This window comes from Pristis pectinata, chromosome 7 (assembly GCF_009764475.1).
Source record: "Pristis pectinata isolate sPriPec2 chromosome 7, sPriPec2.1.pri, whole genome shotgun sequence".
NCBI classification, from domain to species: Eukaryota; Metazoa; Chordata; class Chondrichthyes; order Rhinopristiformes; family Pristidae; genus Pristis; species Pristis pectinata.
Genome location: NC_067411.1, coordinates 8,854,086 through 8,874,628, shown reverse-complemented (window position 1 = coordinate 8,874,628; position 20,543 = coordinate 8,854,086). Strand labels below are relative to the sequence as shown.

The following is a 20,543-nucleotide window of genomic DNA, read 5'->3' as shown; positions in this document are numbered from 1 at the left end:
ACTGCCAGCTTAGTCAGTGGGTAGAAGTGGAGCACTGAGATGAGAGTCTGACAGGGGCTGTGGGCAAAGCTTCAACATTCCTGTGTGTACACTGTGCGTAACCTTTAGCACATCTTTGACGACTTGTAACAGAGCTTTTTCCTTGTTTTACTGTGAGTGAAAAACAAAGGTCATAGTTTTCCTTCTTTAACACCCAATTTCTGTCAGCAAATAGGAAATTGTTGCTGTGCAGTAGATGATCTCATTAGATGGTGATATGACTCATGCCTGGTAGTATCTGATCCAATTGCCATATGGTTGCTAATTGAAATAATTGATCTAACATGTGCAAATTGTTTTTTATGCACAACTCTGAAAATAGGTACAATTTCTCGGCACTTAGTTTTTTGGAGGATTTTAAAGTTCGTGGAATGATCAAACATTCCTGACTGACTCGGATATAACTGTGTGATATGGATAGTTCAGATTAAACCAGCATAGAGCAGGACTGAAAACATGTGTCAATAAAACCAACATGAAACAATGGAACTTCTTCCCAGAAGGAGACATCCAAATCCTAATGTTTCAGTTGGAATTTTACCAGAATCCAATACATTGATTGCCACTTTTACCCATGCCAGATTTTTAATAAATCAAAAAAAAGACACTACAAATACGAAATAAAAACAGAAAATGCTTAAACTCTACGTTGTATGGTTCAGTACAAGATAATGCGATCGTTGGCCCCTTGGTGAGGCCGTAAGCTCAGTGGAGATAAAATAAAAACAAAAAATGCTTAAACTCTCTGTGGAGCCAGAAATAATATTAATGTTTCAAGATTATGGCCCTCCATCAGAACTGGAAAATTTAGAAAACAGGCTTTATTTTAAGTTACAAAGAAAGGGGAAGGGTGAAGAAAACCAAGGGCATAGGGTAGAGGTTAATGGAAAATGGATGACACAGATTAGAGTGGACTGACAGTGGGTTGAAGATGGCTTGTTAATAGCAGTTAATCTTCCTTCTTCAACAACATGAACCCATTGAAAGATGTAAGATTTGGACAGGGCTTGACAAGATAAATGCTAAGAGCCAACAATGAAGAGATTTAATTTCGGGACAATGGGTCAAACATTTACGAGGATGTTGCCGGGACTCGAGGGACTGAATTATGGAGAGAGGTTGAGCAGGTTGGGATTTCTTTCACTGGAGCATTGGAGACTGAAGGGTGCTCTGTAGCTGCTAAACTATATTCTGTTATTTTTACTACCTTGATGTAATTATTTATGGCATGATCTGCCTGGATGGCATGCAAACAAAAGGTTTTCACTGTATCTCAGTACACGTGACAATAACAAACCAATACTCCAAACCAATACTGCTGATGAAAAACACGATGATGCTGGAGGAACTCAGTAGGCCAGGCAGCATCCATGGTGAAAAGCAGGCAGGTCAACGTTTCAGGTCAGGACCCTTCTTCAGGACTGAAGATAGGAAAGGGGGAAGCCCAATATATAGGAGGGAGAAGCAGAGCAGTGATAGGTGGACGAAAGAGGGGAGGTGGGGTGGGCACAGGGTGGTGATAGGTAGATGCAGGTAAGAGATAGTGATAGGCAGGTGCGGGGGAGGAGGGAAGAGCAGATCCACCGGGCGATGGGTCAGAGGTAAGGAGAGGAAAAAAGGCTAGGAAAGGGAAGAAGCATGGTCGGTGGAGGGGGGGAGATTTGTAGGATTACCTTAAGTGGGAGAATTCAATATTCATGCCGTTAGGCTGTAAAATTCCGACGGAAAATAAGCTGCTATTCCTCCAGTTTGCACTTGGAATTCTCCTGGCAGTGGAGGAGGCCGAGGACTGTCATATCAGTGATAGTGTGGGAGGGGGAGTTGAAGTGACTGGCAACGGGGAGATGCAGATCGCGGCTACGGACAGAGCGCAAATGTTCTGTGAAAAGGTCACCTAGTCTGCGTTTGGTCTCACCAATGTAGAGGAGGCCACACTTGGAGCACCAGATGCAGTAGATGATAGTCACCACCCAATACTCCTGTGCATTCCCAATATTTACTTGGTGCTTTCTCCATTTTTATCACAGAGATGAGATTCTTATGCATGAATGTTTATTGTATTTGGTAATTTACTTCAACAAATAGTGAATGTCTACCAACCTGTCTACATTCCAGCAGGAAGCATATGATGTGACAACTTAATATTAAGTCTGACCAACCGAGAATGGGATCATAAGCTAAAATTGTCAGATTAAATAGTTCAAAGGACAGTTACGTAATGTGACACATTATCTATAAGTGCTTCATCGAAAATAACATTGGTGGATGGTTACATGTTTTTGCAAAAAAATTAAGTGTTTTTTTTCCAAAAAAATCAACTACTAAGGTGTGATGTCAGTAATGACCAAAGTAATCTGATGCAACAGAATTTAAAACAAAACATGCCTTATTACATTTGCTTCTCTTCTGCAATGATCTTCTTGTAATGTTTTATTGTTAAGACCTAGAAGGGTATAATGAGGAGTGCTTAGAGGTCCGTGCCCACTATACATGGCTCTCATACAAAACCCGGGATGGTTTCCGAATCACAGGCGGTGTAGCATGCTTGTAGTTTTCCATCAAGACCACTGTGACATGGTCACTCTTCACAGAAGCTGCTGGGACAACTTCGCTGGCATTCTCTGTCAACCCAGGTTCAGAGCTCTTATCAACAGCAGCTGGTTTTGCCTCTGACTCCTTGTCATCGTCCTCAAGCTGGTGACTGGTATCTTGCTGGGATTGTCTCTCTTCACTAGTCAAGGGGTGTACTGATACCTTAATTGCAATTTGTTGGGGCTGTTCATGCAAAGATGCCTCGTCTGAGTCCCCTGCTGATGAGTTACTACGTTTTATAGAATTTGGTACAGAGTACATTTCATCTTGAGCTTCCTGTCTTGCTGGTGCATCTCCCACGTAGATATGGTTTGGCTCATCCATGCCCACAACCTCCATTATTTCCTCCATAAACATCTTGCAGTTCATGATGAGTGGGGGAAGGGGCACACTTCTAGCAAGCTCCTCTATATATCGGGCAAATTCCATCGTCTTAAATTGGGTGACTTTAGCCAGCTCCAGGGTTTTAGCCGAGGTGATTATGGGGATCCGTTTAGCAATCTCGAAGGCCTTCTGCAGCTTCTCTGCACCCTCTGTCCTGAAAAACTCATTGATGGCTTTCTCGGTCTTCTTGAGGTGACTGCTCATCATGCACAGACGGGTGATGTTCAAGATCATCACGATAGTGAATGCCACAAGGCAAACAATCATGTAGTAAATGCCCATATCCCCTGAGGTGAAGATGACTCTTAGAGTCACTGTGTAATTGATGGTCCCGTAAGGGTTTGAGGCCACACAAGTGTACTTCCCTCGATCTTCAAATGTCACTGTAGTGATGTTCAGCAAACCACTCTCCGATATCCAACACTTACCTGGTGAAACAACAGAGAGAAACTTTTGAATACATTCAGCAGATTAATGAACACAATAAAAAATGATTACATCTCACGCCAATCTTTTTTTAGTTATCATAATCTCCACCACCAATAATTTCTCTGTAGCTATAACATAGAACATAGAATATAGAACATAGAACAGTACAGCGCAATACAGGCCCTTCGGCCCACAATGTTGTGCCGACCTTTAAACCTTGCCTAAGACTAACCCCTTCCTCCCACATATCCCTCTATTTTAAATTTCTCCATATGCTTATCTAGTAATCTCTTGAATTTGACCAATGTACCTGCCTCCACCACCGCCCCAGGCAGCGCATTCCATGCCCCAACCACTCTCTGGGTAAAAAACCTTCCTCTGATATCTCCCTTGAACTTCCCACCCTTTGCTTTAAAGCCATGCCCTCTTGTATTGAGCACTGGTGCCCTGGCAAAGAGGCACTGGCTGTCCACTCTATCTATTCCTCTTAATATTTTGTACACCTCTATCATGTCTCCTCTCATCCTCCTTCTCTCCAAAGAGTAAAGCCCTAGCTCCCTTAGTCTCTCCTCATAACGCATACTCTCTAAACCAGGCAGAATCCTAATAAATCTCCTCTGCACCCTTTCCAACGCTTCCACATCCTTCCCATAATGAGGCGACCAGAACTGGACACAGTACTCTAAGTGTGGTCTAACCAGAGTTTTATAGAGCTACATCATAACACTATATTCCACATTCCGTTTTTCTTTTTTACTCTGTTGATGTACTTATGTATGGAATGATCTGTCTGGATGGCACGCACACAAAGCTTTTCACTGTGTCTCGGCACACATGAGAGTAATAAACCAATACTAATCCCAATACCAATACCCCCAACAATTTAAAATAGAGTCGTACAGCATGGAAACAGGATCTTCAGCCAAACTGATCCACACTGACCAAGGTTCCCATCTAAGCTACACACAAAAAGCTGGAGGAACTCAGCAGGTCAGGCAGCATCTATGGAGGGAAATGGACAGTCAATGTTTTGGGTCCAGACCCTTCATCTGGACAAGATGCTGAGTTCCTACAGCTCTTTGTGTGTTGCTCCAGATTCCAGCATCTGCAGTCTCTTGTGTCTCCCATACAAGCCAGTCCCATTTGCCTGCCTTTGGCCCATATCCCTCTAAACCTTTCCTATCCACGTACCTGTCCAAGTATCTTTTAAATGTTGTTAATGTACCTGCCTCAACCACTTCTCCTGGCACATCATTCCTTATTCCATATACGGACCTCCTCTGGGTGAAAAAGTTGCCCCTCAGGTTGCTATTAAATCTTCCCCCCTCTCACCTTAAACCTATGCCCTCTAGTTCCTGATTCCCCAACCTTGGGAAAAAGACTGTGTACATTCACCCTATCTATGCTCCTCATGATTTTATACACCTCTATAAGATACCCCTCATTTCCTATGTTCAGATTAAAACAGTCCAAACCTGCTCAACCTCTCTCCATAACTCAGTCCCTCGAATCCCTGCAACATCGTCGTAAATCTCCTGCACTCTTTCCAGCTTAACGGCATATTGAGCATTGGTGAGACCACATATAGAGACCACAATACTGTGCACACTATTGATCCCATATAAAAGGGCAGGGATCACTGCTGCCTAGTAGACAATAAGTTTTGTGTCAGGTCTGATAACTTGATCTTCAAATACCATCTACTTCAATCATGGGATAGGAACCACAAGATCTCCTTTATTTACCCTACACTATTTTCTTTCCAACTCCAGGAGAAATATAAGGTTATTAAAGTAAAGAAATGGTTGGTATGGAGGAAGAGAGCCGTAGGTTTTGGAAAGATACTAAAGACTGACATGGTTGCCAGAAAAATGACAAGTAGACTTCAGTCCAAAGAAGTGTGAGGTAACGCTTTTGGGGAGGTTTAACAGAGTACGGGAATACACAATGAATGTAAAGTATAGAGAAGCTGAAGGATCTTGAACTGAACTTCCACCAGTATCTGAAAACATCAAGACAGTTAAGTAATGCAGTGTAGAATATATATGTCATAATTTCATTTATTAATCAAGACATTAAATGATAGAACAGAAAGATTAAGCTCAACCGATTTAAAGTATTAGTTAGACCACAGCTGAAGTATTGTGTATGGTCTGTTTACCACATTGCAGGAAGGATGTGCTTACACTGGAGAGGATACAGAGGAGATTTACAATGATGTTGACGAGCTTGAATTTTAGATATAAAGGGAAATCAGCCAGGAGGTTGTTTTCTTTGTAACAAAGGTGGAGAAGAAATTTAATCACGTCACGAAGTCATACAACACAAGAACAGTCCCTTCTGCCCACCCTGTCCATGCTGACTATTGTAACAACCTATACTAATCCCATTTGCCAGCACTTGATCCATATCGTTCTATACCTTGGTGATTCAACTGCTCGTCTAGATACATCTTACATGTTTTGCAGTCTCTGCTTTCACCACGCCCTCACCAATGCATTCTGGATTCCAACCACCCTCTGGATGAAAAATTCCTCCTCAGGGTGGCGCGGTAGCGTAAGGGTTAGCATGACGCTACCACAGTGCCAGCGATCGGGATTCAATTCCCATCACTGTTTGTAAGGAGTTTGTACGTTCTCCCCATATCTATGTGGGTTTCCTCCGGGTGCTCCGGTTTCCTCCCACATTTCAAAGACGTACTGGTAGGTTAACATGGGTTTAAATGGGCAGCACGGACTCGTTGGGCCAGAAGGGCCTGTTATCATGCTGTAAATAAAAAAAGGTTCCTTCTAAACCACTTAACCCTTAACCTGAACCTTTGCCCTCTTGTTTTAGACCCTAAAACAAGATGTATACCATTACAAAGCCCTATTACCTTGAACACAGAGGTCAATAGTCAGGGACTCTGATTTAAATGGCAAAAGGATTAGAGGGGAATCTTTTTTCACCCAGGTTATGGTGAGGGCCCAGAACTCTCTGCCTGGAGATCTGGTGGAGGCTGGAGTACTCATAACATTAAATAAAGTGCTGTCACCTCAGGACTTCAGACCATGAACTGAGAAGTGGAATTGATTGAAATACTTCTTCTTGGCCGAGATAGTGAAAGATGAGCTAAATGGTATAAATTGCACCAATTTTATGATTCTGCCCTAGAACAGATTTGGGTGGGATGTCACTGGTAACCCTCTCCAACCATAATGGCATGTCTCCATTTCAGCATGGAATCAATGATTCATGTTTTATTTATATTCATTTAACAGTATTAAAATGTTGCCTAGTGTATATCTGGGGCTGTGTTTAACCTCCCATGACAGTACAGGACATTGAACTAACTTTCAGTGTAACATAAATAGTTCCATAAAAATTCACCGTAACCTGTACCAAAATAGCAGTGGTTTTACAGTAAGGTTTCCATTCCGAACCACAGTGGCCTTTGTTTGGAGGCACAGTAGCCTGTGGTTATGACCCTAGACATACAACTCAGACATTTAATTCAAACCATCCCATGCCAAGCTGTAGAATTAAATTCAATGAATCTGCCTAATTTAGGCATGTAAACTGCTGGGTTCCTGGAATAACAACTGGCGTTCCTCGGGAAGGGACCAGTTCACTTGTTTCAAACAAAAAGCTCAAAACCCTTTCCTGGCTCTTTTGCTGAATGCAGTCACCACTGTAATGTGGAAAAGGCAGCAGCCAGTCCATGCTCAGAAAATTTCCACAAGCAACAGTGTGATAATGACCACATAGAACCATCAATCCCCACACAAAGATACAAAAGCTTGAGAACACACACCACCAGGCTTAAGGGCAGCTTCTATCCAGCTGTTATGGGACTCTTGAATGGACCTCTTGAACGTTAAAAATTAACTGTTGACCTCACAATCTATCTCATCACAGCCCCTGCACCTTATTGTCTACCTGCACTGCACTTTCTCTGTAATCATAAGATATCTTTATTAGTCACATGTACTTCGAAACACACAATGAAATGCATCTTTTGTGTAGTGTGTTCTGGGGGCAGCCCGCAAGTGTCGCCACACTTCCGGCGCCAACATAGCACGCCCACAACTTCCTAACCCGTACGTCTTTGGAATGTGGGAAGAAACCAGAGCACCCGGAGGAAACCCACACAGACACGGGGAGAACATACAAACTCCTTACAGACAGCGGCCGGAATTGAACCCAGGTCACTGGCACCGTAAAGCGTTACGCTAACCACTACGCTATCGTGCTTGCTTTACCGTAACACTATATTCTGCATTCTGTTATCGCCTTTCCCTTGTACTACCTCGATGTACTTATGTCTTGAAATGATCTCTATGGATGGCATACAAAATGAAGTTTTTCACTGTATCTTGGTACATGTGACAATAATAAACCAATTCCAAATCCATCTTTTTCCCAGGGACTGGTCCATCCACAGAACTCACTTTTGGGCAAGCCCTCTGCTGAACTCCCAGAAGACTTTAGCCGTCATAGGTTCTGGTCGCCCCATTACAGAAAGGATGTGGAGGCTCTGGAGAGGGTGCAGAAGAAGTTCACCAGGATGTTCCTTGGATTAGAGAGAATTAGCTATAAGGAGAAACTGGACACACTTGGATTGTTTTCCCTGGAGCGTCAGGGGCTGATAGAAGTTTATAAAATTATGAGAGGCATAGATAGAGTAGACAGAGTCTTTTTCTCAGGGTAGAAATGTCAAATGCTGGAAGACATGGATTTACAGTGAGAGCTTAAAGGAGAAAGACGTACGGGTTAGGAAGTTGTGGACATGCTATGTTGGCGCCGGAGGTGTGGCGACACCTGCGGGCTGCTCCCCAGAACACTGTATGCAAAAAGTACATCTCACTTTGTGTTTCAATGTACATGTGACTAATAAAGATATCTAAAGTGTTTTTACACAGAGATTGTAGGTGCCTTGAACGTGCTGCCAGGGGAGGTGATGGAAGCAGATACAATAGCGGCATTGAAGAGGCATTTAGACAGACACATTAACAGGCAGGGAATGGAGGGATAGGGAACGTGTGCAGACAGACGGATTTGGTTTAATTTGGCATCATGGTCAGCACATACGTTGTGGGCCAAAGGGTCTGTTCCTGTGCTGTACTGTTCTATATCCTGCTGATTGTCATCTTAAAGGGGCATTTCCCCAAGCCCAATGAAAACTGTTTATCCAAGTCAAGAATATTAGAGTCTGATTGGAATCATACAGATACAGCAAGGAAAAAGGCCCCACTGAGTCCATGCCACTTTTAAGCTAATCCTACCCAACCCATTTTATTCATCTTCAGTCCTGAAGAAGGGTCCTGACCCGAAACATTGACCGCCTGCTTTTCTCCACGGATGCTGCCTGGCCTGCTGAGTTCCTCCAGCATCATCGTGTTTTTCATTTAGATTCCAGCATCTGCAGTCCTCTGTTTCTCAATTTTACCCTTCCCACCATCAACTCATCAACTACCCTCCAGATGCTACCACTCGCCGATTAACCTATCGACCCGCACATACTTGGGATGGGCCGAGCAACGGGAACACCCGGGGGAAACCCACGTGGTCACGGGGAGAAAATGCAAACTCTGCACAGACAGCACCCGAGGTCAGGATTGAACCTGGGTCACTGGAGCTGTGAGGCAGCGGCTTTACCAGCTGCACCACCACGTCACCAGAAAAAGTCACTAGACTTGATTTTAAAGACTTAAATTGTGTGCAGTCACCACAAATGATCATAAAAATAGTAGAGGTTGGTATTAAAACTTGCAATGACTACCCACGTCTCTTGAGAGTTAACCCTTTTAAAACTTAATTGTGTTGGGCAGTCATCTCACATTAACCAACATGCAGAAATATAAACCACTGACATTCCTGGAATATTTCATGCACCGTCTGATCTGATACATCAATTCCTGAAGTTTAAAAGCAAAACTAACTTGCATCAACCACTTTAGAAACCAAAATCATGGTATGTAACATTATTTTAAAATATTGCCAGTATGAAATTGTACCCAGATGCATTGGAGACCCTAGACAGTCCGGTACAGTCACAAACAAGGGGACACAACTGCAAAATAAGGGGCTGGTCATGTAAAACTGAGCTGTAGAAACTTCTTATCTTCGAGGTAGTGAATATCTGGAATTTTCGGCCTCAGGAGTGTTGGAGGTCAGACCATTAGATATACTTAAGGTGGAGATAGATACATATTTTAAAGATTGAGGGTGATGGGGAACTGACACAGAAGAGGAGTTGAGGCCAGCACAGATTAGCCATGGTCATACTGAACGGTGAGGCAGACTTGAGGGGCCGAGTGGCCTACTCCTGCTCCTATCTCGTGTCCTTTAAATGGTTTGGACGGGCACTATGATGCCCAACGTAAACTGGCGCAGCAGTGTGACTGAGCACGTCAAATGGACTTGAAACACAATCCGATAAACTTCCCAATCTGCGGGGTGGAATTTCTTATAAGCTATCAATGAAGAGATAGTTGTCAGAGATGCAGTCACTATACGGCGCTGGCAAAACGTTCAAGTCCTTCTGGAAGGGATGAAAGTGAAAAGTTTCACTCAAAATGAGGCCATCATGGGCAAAGAAAGATCTAAACCCATCTTCTAGTACTTGGAGTTCATGGCTGTTCCAGTGCACATTCAGGCGTCTTTTAAAAAGTGATGAGAGTTTCTGCCTCTGTCACCTAACATCTCGACCGGTTTTAGTTATAAGGACTGACTGTCTGGGGTAGGTTTGTTTTCTTTGGGATAAAGGAGAGAGCTGAACTGCACAAGATTACGGGAGGCCCAGGCAGCTGAACAAAATGACCTGTTTCTAAGGCAAGTCAGTGAGATATTGTCTTCCAGTTCTCCTTGTATAGTTTTGTGGAATATTACACAACTCATCTAGGCTCGCAGTATCAAGGGAAATACATCTGTTTATTGTGACGGCATTACTCAAGTGACTCTGAAGCATGGCATAGTCAATGGTGAAAGAGTTAGCCGCGTGACAATTTCTTAAGGTGATGGAACCCACCAACCTTAAGGTAACACTTCACACTAATACTCATGGCAGCCTTCAGCCTTGGAGGACAATGGTTTGGGCCTTGGTGGTCAACTCCACGTTCAATGGTGTGACACAGGAGGCCCCACTCTGGCCTGACCATCTCTGCCACACTTGCTGCAGATGTGGATGGCAGGTTGAGGTCGTGCAAGGTTTGCCAGCTGCTGCTTTCTCTGGCCCTCATCCCAGCCCGCTGAGCTGTCTGCTTCTCCTCACCTCTTCCGACACCCCCATGGCCTATCCCCTAGTCATCCACATCAATGTCCACTATCTTCATATCCTGCCTGCTGTACTCCTTGTAACGAAGGTAAGGATGCCAGCAGGTAATGACCCTGTGCCCAAAATATCCTTGGGAATATGCCCTTTAACCATTCAATGAGCTTGGTCAATCCAGCACAAACTTCATTGACCTACCAATGCTGATGAAAATAGTTGGGAAGGCATGCTGCAGTGAGCACATTTGGACTCTGTGACTGGATACTGACAGTGCCGAAAACTTGGCAAATAGAGTGTAATGTGGGAACGTGCAAGGTCATTCACCTCAGAGGAATCAAAAAGCAAACTACTATGGACAGAGACTGTAAACAAGTACAGGGGGCCTAGGTGTTTTTGTGCATGAATCACAACATTAACTGGCAGGTACAGCAAGATAAGACAAGATATCTTTATTAGTCACGTACATCAAAACACACAGTGAAATGCATCTTTTGTGTAGAGTGTTCTGGGGGCAGCCCGCAAGTGTCGCCACGCTTCTGGCGCCAACATAGCACGCCCACAACTTCCTAACCCATATGTCTTTGGAATGTGGAAGGAAACCGAAGCACCCGGAGGAAACCCACGCAGACACGGGGAGAATGTACAAGATCCCTACAGACAGTGGCCATAATTGAACCCGGGTTGCTGGCACTGTAATAGCGTTACGCTAACTGCTATACTAATTGGTAAATTGGTTTATTATGTCACATGTACAGTGAAAAACTTGACTTGCACACTGTCCACCCATACAGATCATTTCATTACAACAGAGCAATTGAGGTAGTACAAGGAAAAACAGTAACAGAATGCAGAATATAGTGTTACAGTTACAGAGAAAGTGTAGTGCAGGTAGACAATAAGGTGCAAGAGCTATGAGGTAGATTATGAGGTCAAGAGTCCATCTTATTGTACTAGGGGACCATTCAATAGTCTTATAACAGTGGGATAGAAGCTGTCCTTGAGCGTGGTGGTACATGCTTTCAGGCTTTTGTATCTTCTGCCCGATCATATGATCCCACACACGCAGTGCCAGTGGTCAGGATTGAACCAGGTCCCTGGAGCTGTGAGCTAATGGAGAGTTGCCTGGTTGTGGGAGCTCACTGACCACAGAAGGCTGTTCAATGCACTGTGGCAGCAACCGTAGCTCAAAAGAAAAAGCACTTAAGACTTTGGAATGTCTTGGAATCAATTATCCAACAAGATTCAGGTTTCTATAAATAGCAATGTAAGTCAAGGTAAAACATTCTGGACAGATTTTTTTTGAAGAAAAAGGAGTGTGCCTTTTACCAAATGAAACCTTCAGTGATTTTTGCTGAAATCTCATCCTTCCACTGGTGTTACAAGGATATAAACAGATTAAGCGTGTCACTGGGTGATACAGCAAATCGATGAGAAGGCACTGTGCAAAGGAGCAGTGGCGTTCATCTGCTATTCCGTGCACATGGAGCCCCTGATTGAAGTCGGGCCACTTTGGAAAGCAGCCAACTTGCGACAAGGCCATTGTGTAGGCAGGAGGGATTCGTTTAGTTGAGCATTTTAATACTAACATAATTGATTCAGCACAACATTGTGGGCTGAAGGTCCTGTTCCTGTGCTGTACTGTTCTATGTTAAGTTCTAAGTTCTAAGGCACTTTCCCACCAGGGAAGTAAGAACTGGTATTGGTGTGGCATCACAGTGGTGTAGCAGTTAGCGTAATGCTATTACAGCGCCAGCGACCCGGATTCAATTCCTGCCGCTGTCTGTAAACTCTCCCCATGTGTCTGCGTGGGTTTCCTCTGTGTGCTCCAGTTTCCTCCCACGTTCCAAGGACGTACGGGTTAGGAGCTGTGGACAAGCTATATTGGCGCTGGAAGCGTGGCGACACTTGCGGGCTACCCCCAGCACATTCTCAGTAATGCAAAAAGACAGATTTCACTGTGTGTTTCGATGTACATGTGAGTAATAAATAAACATCTTATTATTGTACCAAGGTACAGTGAAAAACTTTGTCTTGCATAACGTTCGTACAGATCAATTCAGTGCATTGAGGTAGTACAGGGTAAAAACAATAACAGAATACAGAGTAAAGTGTCACAGCTACAGAGGAAGTGTAGTGCAGGTAGACAATAAGGTGCAAGGTCATATGAAGGTAGATTGTGAGGTCAAGAGTCCATCTCATCATATAAGGGAACCATTCAATAGTCTTATCACAGTGGGATAGAAGCTGTCATTGAGCCTGGTGGTATGTGCCCTCAGGCTCCTGTATCTTCTGCCTGATGGGAGAGGAGAGAATGACCCAGGTGTGTGGGGTCTTTGATTATGCTGGCTGCTTCACCAAGGCAGCGAGAGGTAAAGAGAGTCCAAGGAGGGGAGGCCAGTGTCCGTGACGCGCTGGGCTGTGTCCACAACTCTGCAGTTTCTTGTAGTCCCTGGCAGAGCAGTTTCCATACCAAGTCGTGACACATCCAGATAGGATGCTTTCTATGGTGCATCGGTAAAGTAGGATAAAGTAGGTGTAGGATAAGTGTAAATGGATGGCTGATGGTCAGCATGGACTTGATGGGTTGAAGGGCCTGTTTCCGTGCTGGACTTCTCTATGACTCTAATGAATTTGCACTTATATAACTTTCTTATCTTATCAGAACATGTCAAGGCACTTTGAAATAGAGTCATACAGCATAGATAATGAGTTCTAATGTTGGAAATAAAAACAGACAATTTGCTCCCACAGATTATTTGTTTTAGTGGCATTGGCTGAAGGACAAACATTGGCCAAGACATTGGGCAAAACTGCATTGCTCTTCATCAGATTTGTGCCTGGGAACTTTCACATACCCCTGGAGAGCAGGGCAAGCCTCAGATTCCATCTAATCCGAAAGGCGATATCTCCAAACAGTGTAGCACTGCAATGGAGTCTCAGCCTCAGAATTATAGAACATTACAGCCCATTCATTCCATTCAGACTAAAAATAGACTATAGGTGACATCCATCATCCAGGGTGCCCACCATCCAGGCCATGCCCTCTTCTTGATGCTGCCATCAGGCAGGAGGTACAGGAGCCTGAAGACCTCAAGGTTCAACATCAGCTTCTTTCCCACTGCCATCAGGTTCTTGAACCAACCTGAAAAACCCTGACACTACCTTGGACTATATTTCTTTTTCTCTCTTTCAATTTGCACTAGTGTTGTTATGTTCATTGTGTCATGTAAACTATGTATAATTTGTTAATTTAAGCCTATGTTTGTAATGTACTGTACAGTTGCTGCAAAAGGCTAATTTTCATGGCATTTATACCCTGTGTGTATAGGCCCTTGACAATGAACTTGAACCTGAGCTCAATCCTATTTCCCCACTCCTGCTCCGTACTCCTTTAGATCACATCTCTTCAAGTGCTCATTCAAGCAATATTTAAGATGTTTAAATGTCACCATCTGGGCCATGCCATCTTTTCGCAGCTACCATTGGACAGGAGGTACCGAAGCCTGAAGTCCCACACCATCTAATCACTGCAGTATAGCAACACTATGACCACCACACACTGCAACGGACTTTTTTTTTGTTCTAATTGTGTTCTTTCTTGCAAAAATTGTGTATAATTTATGTTAAATTTATGTTTTACTTGTGAATGCTGCTTATCTGATGTTATGTGCCTGTGATGCTGCTGCAAGTAAATTTTTCATTGTACCTGTTCGTACATGTACTTGTGCACATGACAATAAACTCAACTTTGACTTGTAGCCTCCTTACGTTGCCTTCATAACTCACTTTCCTACCAACCTCTGTGTCATCAGTAACTTTGCAACTGCACCTTTGCTGCCGTCATCCAAATCATTTAAATAAATTGGAAAGAGTTGAGTCACCAGCTCTGATCTAAATGGCACACCTCTCATTACATCTGGACAACCAGAAAAGACCCACTTCTGCCTGCTCTCTGGTTCCTGTCACTGGCTAGGCTGAGCATTGGTGAGTAATGGTAAGCATCGCATTCACTGTACTTGCCTAGGAGAGAGTGCAGAGAACATTTACTTCAATAATACCATGGATCAGGGACTTGAGTGTGAAAGTCAACCCGCGCTGTAATAAAGCAGACAACAGCAGAACCAAGGAGCTTGCAATTAATGCTTTATTATTTTAACGCTAGTGGGAGTGAGGGATACAGATAAAGAGTAAACAGTGTAACCCGAGCTCTGTACTGATCCCCACCCAGAGATTTACATGTTAGTGCCCCTCCTTTTATACTTAATCTAAAGAAGCCTACGTGGGAAGCTGCACATACTTGGGCAGTTGCTTACAGCAAACTTTTAGCAAAGCAAGATATGCCTTAAGCACTTCTTTGTTTCTCACCAGCACCTGCACATCTTGCAGTCATAACTATAGTCACACCATGGTTAAAGCAATAGCTGCACACCATTAACCCTTACATTTCCAGTTACCTTTTACCAGAGTTCTGTGGAGAAGGGGAGGGGGAGAAGGAGAAGTTTCTCTCAAAATAAGGAAAGTTAAGAGAGGCTTGATGCAAGTCTTAAAATAAATTAAATGAGGCACCGTTTCCACTGGCAGGGGAGACTGACAACTGGATAATTGTCGAAAACTGCCACAAAACAACAAACTTCACTTCATCTAAGTCAGTGACAATAAATCTGATTCAGAAACAGCCAAGGAAGATTTAAGGTTAACTCAGTGAGTTATGGTCTGGAATGCACTGCCTAGAAGGGATATCTAATAAGATAGCACATTCCCCAGACTATGGTAAAAATATACACAAGGAACTAATTAGTTAATTTCACGAAAGGGCAAGGACTGAAATAGATGGGCCAAATAGTCTCTTTGCCTGCTATATTGATTCTATGACAAAAGAGAACTTTCAGTCCCACTCTCTGTGCACAGATAGCTTGGTTCGATGTTTTCAGCAGCTGTTATTTAATCCCAAGTGCTGACTGGTTAGGTGGGCTCTGCAGCAAAGGTTTTGTCAGTGGGGTATTTTTAGAAATCCTGACACGTTCTCTGGTAGACAAATTGCGTATTCAGCCGCATCCTGTGATGTTAAGTTACAGGCAAGAGCTGCACCATTGGCATCTGGCCATTAGCAAGGAATGTGTTTCCAAAAGTACGGACGCACTTTACAAAATTTCCCACACCAGCCACATTCCATTTTACTTCCTATTCTTTACACACTCAATTTATAAGCACAAACAGGCTACCCAGGGCAACAGGTCTGTGCTGGAGTTAATACTTCATGAGGTTCCAATTAATGTATCCCTTTCCTTATCTTCTGGCCTAACTGCACACTGGACTGGGACTCAGTCGAGTTTAGAAGAATCAGCAAAGATCCCATTCTGAGAGTATTTGACAAGGTGGATACTAAAAAATTTTCTGCTGTGGCTGGGGACACTGAAAGTAGAGGCCACAGTCTCATGAGAAGGGGCGAGAGGAACACTTCATACTCTCCCTGGGTAGACTACAACCCAATGGTATGAACACTGAATTTTCTAATTTCAGGTAACCCTTACCTCCTGTGTACCTCTCTCTCTCTCTCTCCCTCTCTCTCCCCTTCCAATCCACATCCAGTCCTCCCATTTTTGTCCCCTTTTCCATACCCACCCTCAGCTCCCATCACCGATTGTGATCCTCCCCTGCCTCCTGGTTCCATCCACTTACCAGCCACACACTTCACCCACCAGATCCCCTCCCCATCTGGTTCCACCTGCCCTGCACCTCTCCCCTAATAGTCCCCATTATTACCTACCTTCCTTATCCGATTCCAGCACTGGTAGTTTTTGCGTTCCTGCTTCTCACCTTCCTAGCTGTCCACCTTCACCCTCCCCACCCCTCCTGGCTCCATTTTGTCTGCTTTTACCTATCACCCACCTAGAGGCAGTTAAAACTCCACCCCTACCCCTCCCCTACCTGGCTCCATCTGCCCATCATCCTTCACCCCTCCTCAGTCCACCAATCACCTCGGGCCCCTGACTCATCCCTCCCCTCTCCTCTGTACACTGGTCATCTCCCCTCTCAGTCCTGATGCAGGGTTTCAATCTAAAACATCAACAATTCCTTCCCCCCAACATATGCTTCTCGACCCGCTGAGTTCCTCCAGCAGATTGTTTGTTGCTCCAGATCCCAGCATCTGTGGTCTCTTGCGTCTCCAGTCAGCTACTCTAGGACCTCGATGAAGAGAAATATTTATTCTCAGAGAATCGCGAATCTTTGGAATTCTCTATCCAGAGAGCTAAGGATACTCAGTCAAGGGAGAGATGGATAGATTTTTGGAACCTACACTTGTTCTTATATCCTAAAAAATGCATAGAACATAGAACTGTACAGCACAGGAACAGGCCCTTCAGCCCACAATGTTATGCCAAACTACCTGAGATAATGTCACCTAATCCCTTCTACCTATACATGGTCCATATCCCTCCATTCTCTTCGATATTCATAGAGAACATAGAACTGCAGAGCACAGAACAGGCCCTTCGGCCCACAATGTTGTGTCAATCTAATTGAATTAGTAATCAAATGGACAACTAAACTAATCCCTTCCACCTAAATATCCATATATTTCCCACACATTCATGTGCCTATGTAAGAGCCTCTTGAACGCTCCCATCATATCTGCCTCCACCACCACCCTAGGCAGCGCATTCCAGGCACCCACCACTCTGTGTAAAAAATCTTGCCCCGCACATCTCCTTTGAACTTACCCCCTCTCACCTTAAATGCATGCCCTCTGGTATGAGACATTTCAACCCTGGGAAGAAGTTACTGGCTGTCTACTCTATGCCTCTCACAATCTTATCAACCTCTATCAGGTCTCCCCTCAGCCTCCGCCGCTCCAGAGAAAACAACCCAAGTTTGTCCAACCTCTCCTTATAGCACATGCCCTCTAATCCAGGCAGCATCCTGGTAAACCTCTTCTACACCCTCTCCAAAGCATCCACATCCTTCCTATGATGGGACGACCAGAACTGAATGCAATACTCCAGATGCAGCGTAACTAGAGTTTTATAAAGCTGCAACATAACTTCCTGACTCTTGAACTCAATGCCTCGACTAATAAAGGCACACATGCCACATGGCTTCTTTACCACCCTATCAACCTGTGTAGCCACCTTCAGGGAGCTATGAATTTGGACCCCAAGGTCCCATTGCTTATCAACATTGTTAAGGGTCTTGTCATTAACAGTGTACTGTCTCTTTACATTTGATCTCCCAACTTATCCACCTTAATGCTCTTTAAGAGACCCAACACTACCTCCTCCTTTATCTCAAAATGGCCAGCATATTAGCACGCTCCACACCGATCTCCTTATCCTCCACATCCTCCTCCTTGGTAAATACTGATGCAAAGTACTCATTAAGTACCTCAACCACCACATCTTCCACTTCCAAGCACAAGTTCCCTCTTTCATCATTGAGTGGTCCTACCCACTCCCTAGTTATCCTCTTGCTCTTGATGTATGTATAATGCCTTGGGATTGTCTTTAATCCCACTTGCCAAGGACTTTTCATGGCCCCTCCTGGCTCTCCTAATTCCCTTCTTGAGTTCTGTTCTGGCTTCTTTGTAATCCTGAAGGGCTCTATTTGATCCTAGCTTCCTAAGCTTTACATCCATTTCCTTTTTCTTCTTGACTAAATTCACCACCTCTCTTGATATCCAAGGTTCTCTCACCTTGCCATCCTTGTCCTTCCTTCTTACTGGAACATACCTGTCCTGTACTCTGTGCAATTGGTCTTTAAACACCCTCCACATGTCAGATGTGGACTTGCTCAAAAACTGCCGTTCCCAATTAACCCTCCCTTGTTCCTGCCTAATGCTCCCGTAATTTGCCCTGCTCTAATTTAATACTCTCCTGCAAAGTCCATACTTATCCTTATCTATAGCTATCTTAAAACTTAAGGAGTTGTGATCACTGTTCCCTAACTGTTCTCCCACTGAAAGGTCGGTCACCTGACCAGGCTCATTGCCCAACATCTGTCTAAGAGCCTTTTAAATGCCTCTATCGTATTTGCCCCCACTACCACCCCTGGCAGCACATTCCAGGTACCTACCACTCTGTGTAAAAAAAACTTGCCCCATACAATTCCTTTGAACTTTCCCCCTTTCACCTTGAAGCTATATCCTCTAGTATTAGACATTTTGACCCTGTGAAAAAGATACTGGCTGTCTGCTCTATCTGTGCCTCTCATAATTTTGTAAACTTCTTTGTAATTTGCAATCTTTATAATGTTTTGCAACTATTCCATATGATAAAGTTCCATATTCTAACCACTCTCTGGGTTAAAACAAATGTTACTCAAGACTTGCTTCATTTAAGACCCCAAGTTTTGGACTGCTTCTCCTGTGGAAATACCTCTACATCATCCCTATGGAAACAGATTGTAATTTGAGAGACTCCACCTCCCAACACTCAGCCTTCTATTTTAATCCCAGACTTTTTCTGATGACTTTTCATTAGAAGTTGAAGAGGCTAGATCTTTAATAGAGGAGGTTCAAGTAATCACAATGAAACTTCTATTTATTCATTCATGCTAATGCCAGCCTTTATTGTCTGTCCCCAATTGTCCTTGAACTGCGGAGGCTGCTCGGTCAACTACATTGCTGGGTCTTCATCTCATCCATTTCCCACACCTCTTCGCTCACCTCCTCTCATCCAGGACACAGGGATAGAGTTCCCCTGGTCCTCAACTTCCACCCCACCAGCCTCCACATTTCAACAGATCATTGTCCACAATTTCAACCTCCACCACCAGACACCTGTTGGTATTTTGCAGGGACCCTTCCCTGCCTGACTCCCTGGTCCACTCTTAGACCATAAGACATGGGAGCAGAATTAGGCCATTCAGCTCATCGAGTCTGCTCTGCCATTCAATCATGGCTGATTTATTTTTCCCTCTCAATCCCATTCTCCTGACTTCTCCCTGTAACCTTTGACGCCCTTACTAATCAAGAACCTATCAATCTCCACTTTAAATGTACTCAATGACTTGGCCTCCACAGCCGTTTGTGGCAATGAATTCCACAGATTCACCACCCTGTGGCTAAAGAAATTCCTCCTCACCTCTGTTCTAAAGGGACATCCTTCTATTCTGAGGCTGGGCCCTCTGGCCCTTGACTCTCCCACTACAGGAAACATCCTCTCCACGTCCACTCTATCCAGGCCTTTCAATATTCAGTAGGTTTCAATGAGATCCCCCCCTCCCCGCAAATCCTTCTAAACTCCAGTGAGTACAGGCCCAGGGCCATCAAACGCTCCTCATATGTTAACCCTTTCGTTCCCAGGATCATTCTCGTAAATCTCCTCTGGACCCTCTCCAACACTAGCACATCCTTATTCAGATATGGGACTCAAAACTGCTCACAATACTCTGAATGTGGTCTAACCAATGCCTTATAAAGCCTCAGCATTACACCCTTGCTTTTATATTCTAGTCCTCTTGAAATGAATGCTGACATTGCATTTGTTTTCCTTACTACCGACTCAACCTACAGGTTAACCTTCAGGGAATCCTGCACTAGGACTCCCAAGACCCTTTGCATCTCTGATATCTGAATTCTCTCCCCATTTAGAAAATAGTCTACACCTTTATTCCTTCTACCAAAGTGCATGACCGTACACACTTCTACCAAAGTGCATGCCTCTTCTATTCCCAGCAATCACCACCTCCCTTCTTACAGTAGTTTCCCTTGTAATGCCAGGGTGACTATGGAGATAAGCTGTAACCAAGGTTACCCAATCAATGAATGAAAAGGTTTTTTTTCCCCTCTCTGGGAGAGGAGCGCACACCCAGCCTGACCTGCCGAACATGTCCTCCTGTTCTGCATTCT

General features: G+C 44.1%; 1 protein-coding gene across 1 annotated transcript in view; it reads right to left on the bottom strand.

The window, feature by feature from the left end:
- Positions 1 to 2,090: 2,090 nt before the first annotated feature.
- The window catches only part of LOC127572849 (microfibrillar-associated protein 3-like), a 42,340-nt gene continuing 23,887 nt past the window's right edge, over positions 2,091 to 20,543 (bottom strand). The window contains exon 3 of the mRNA XM_052020527.1: positions 2,091 to 3,443. Within this exon, the coding sequence (XP_051876487.1) occupies positions 2,524 to 3,443 (920 nt within the window). The 3' untranslated portion in view covers positions 2,091 to 2,523. The remainder of the gene's footprint in view (positions 3,444 to 20,543) is intronic.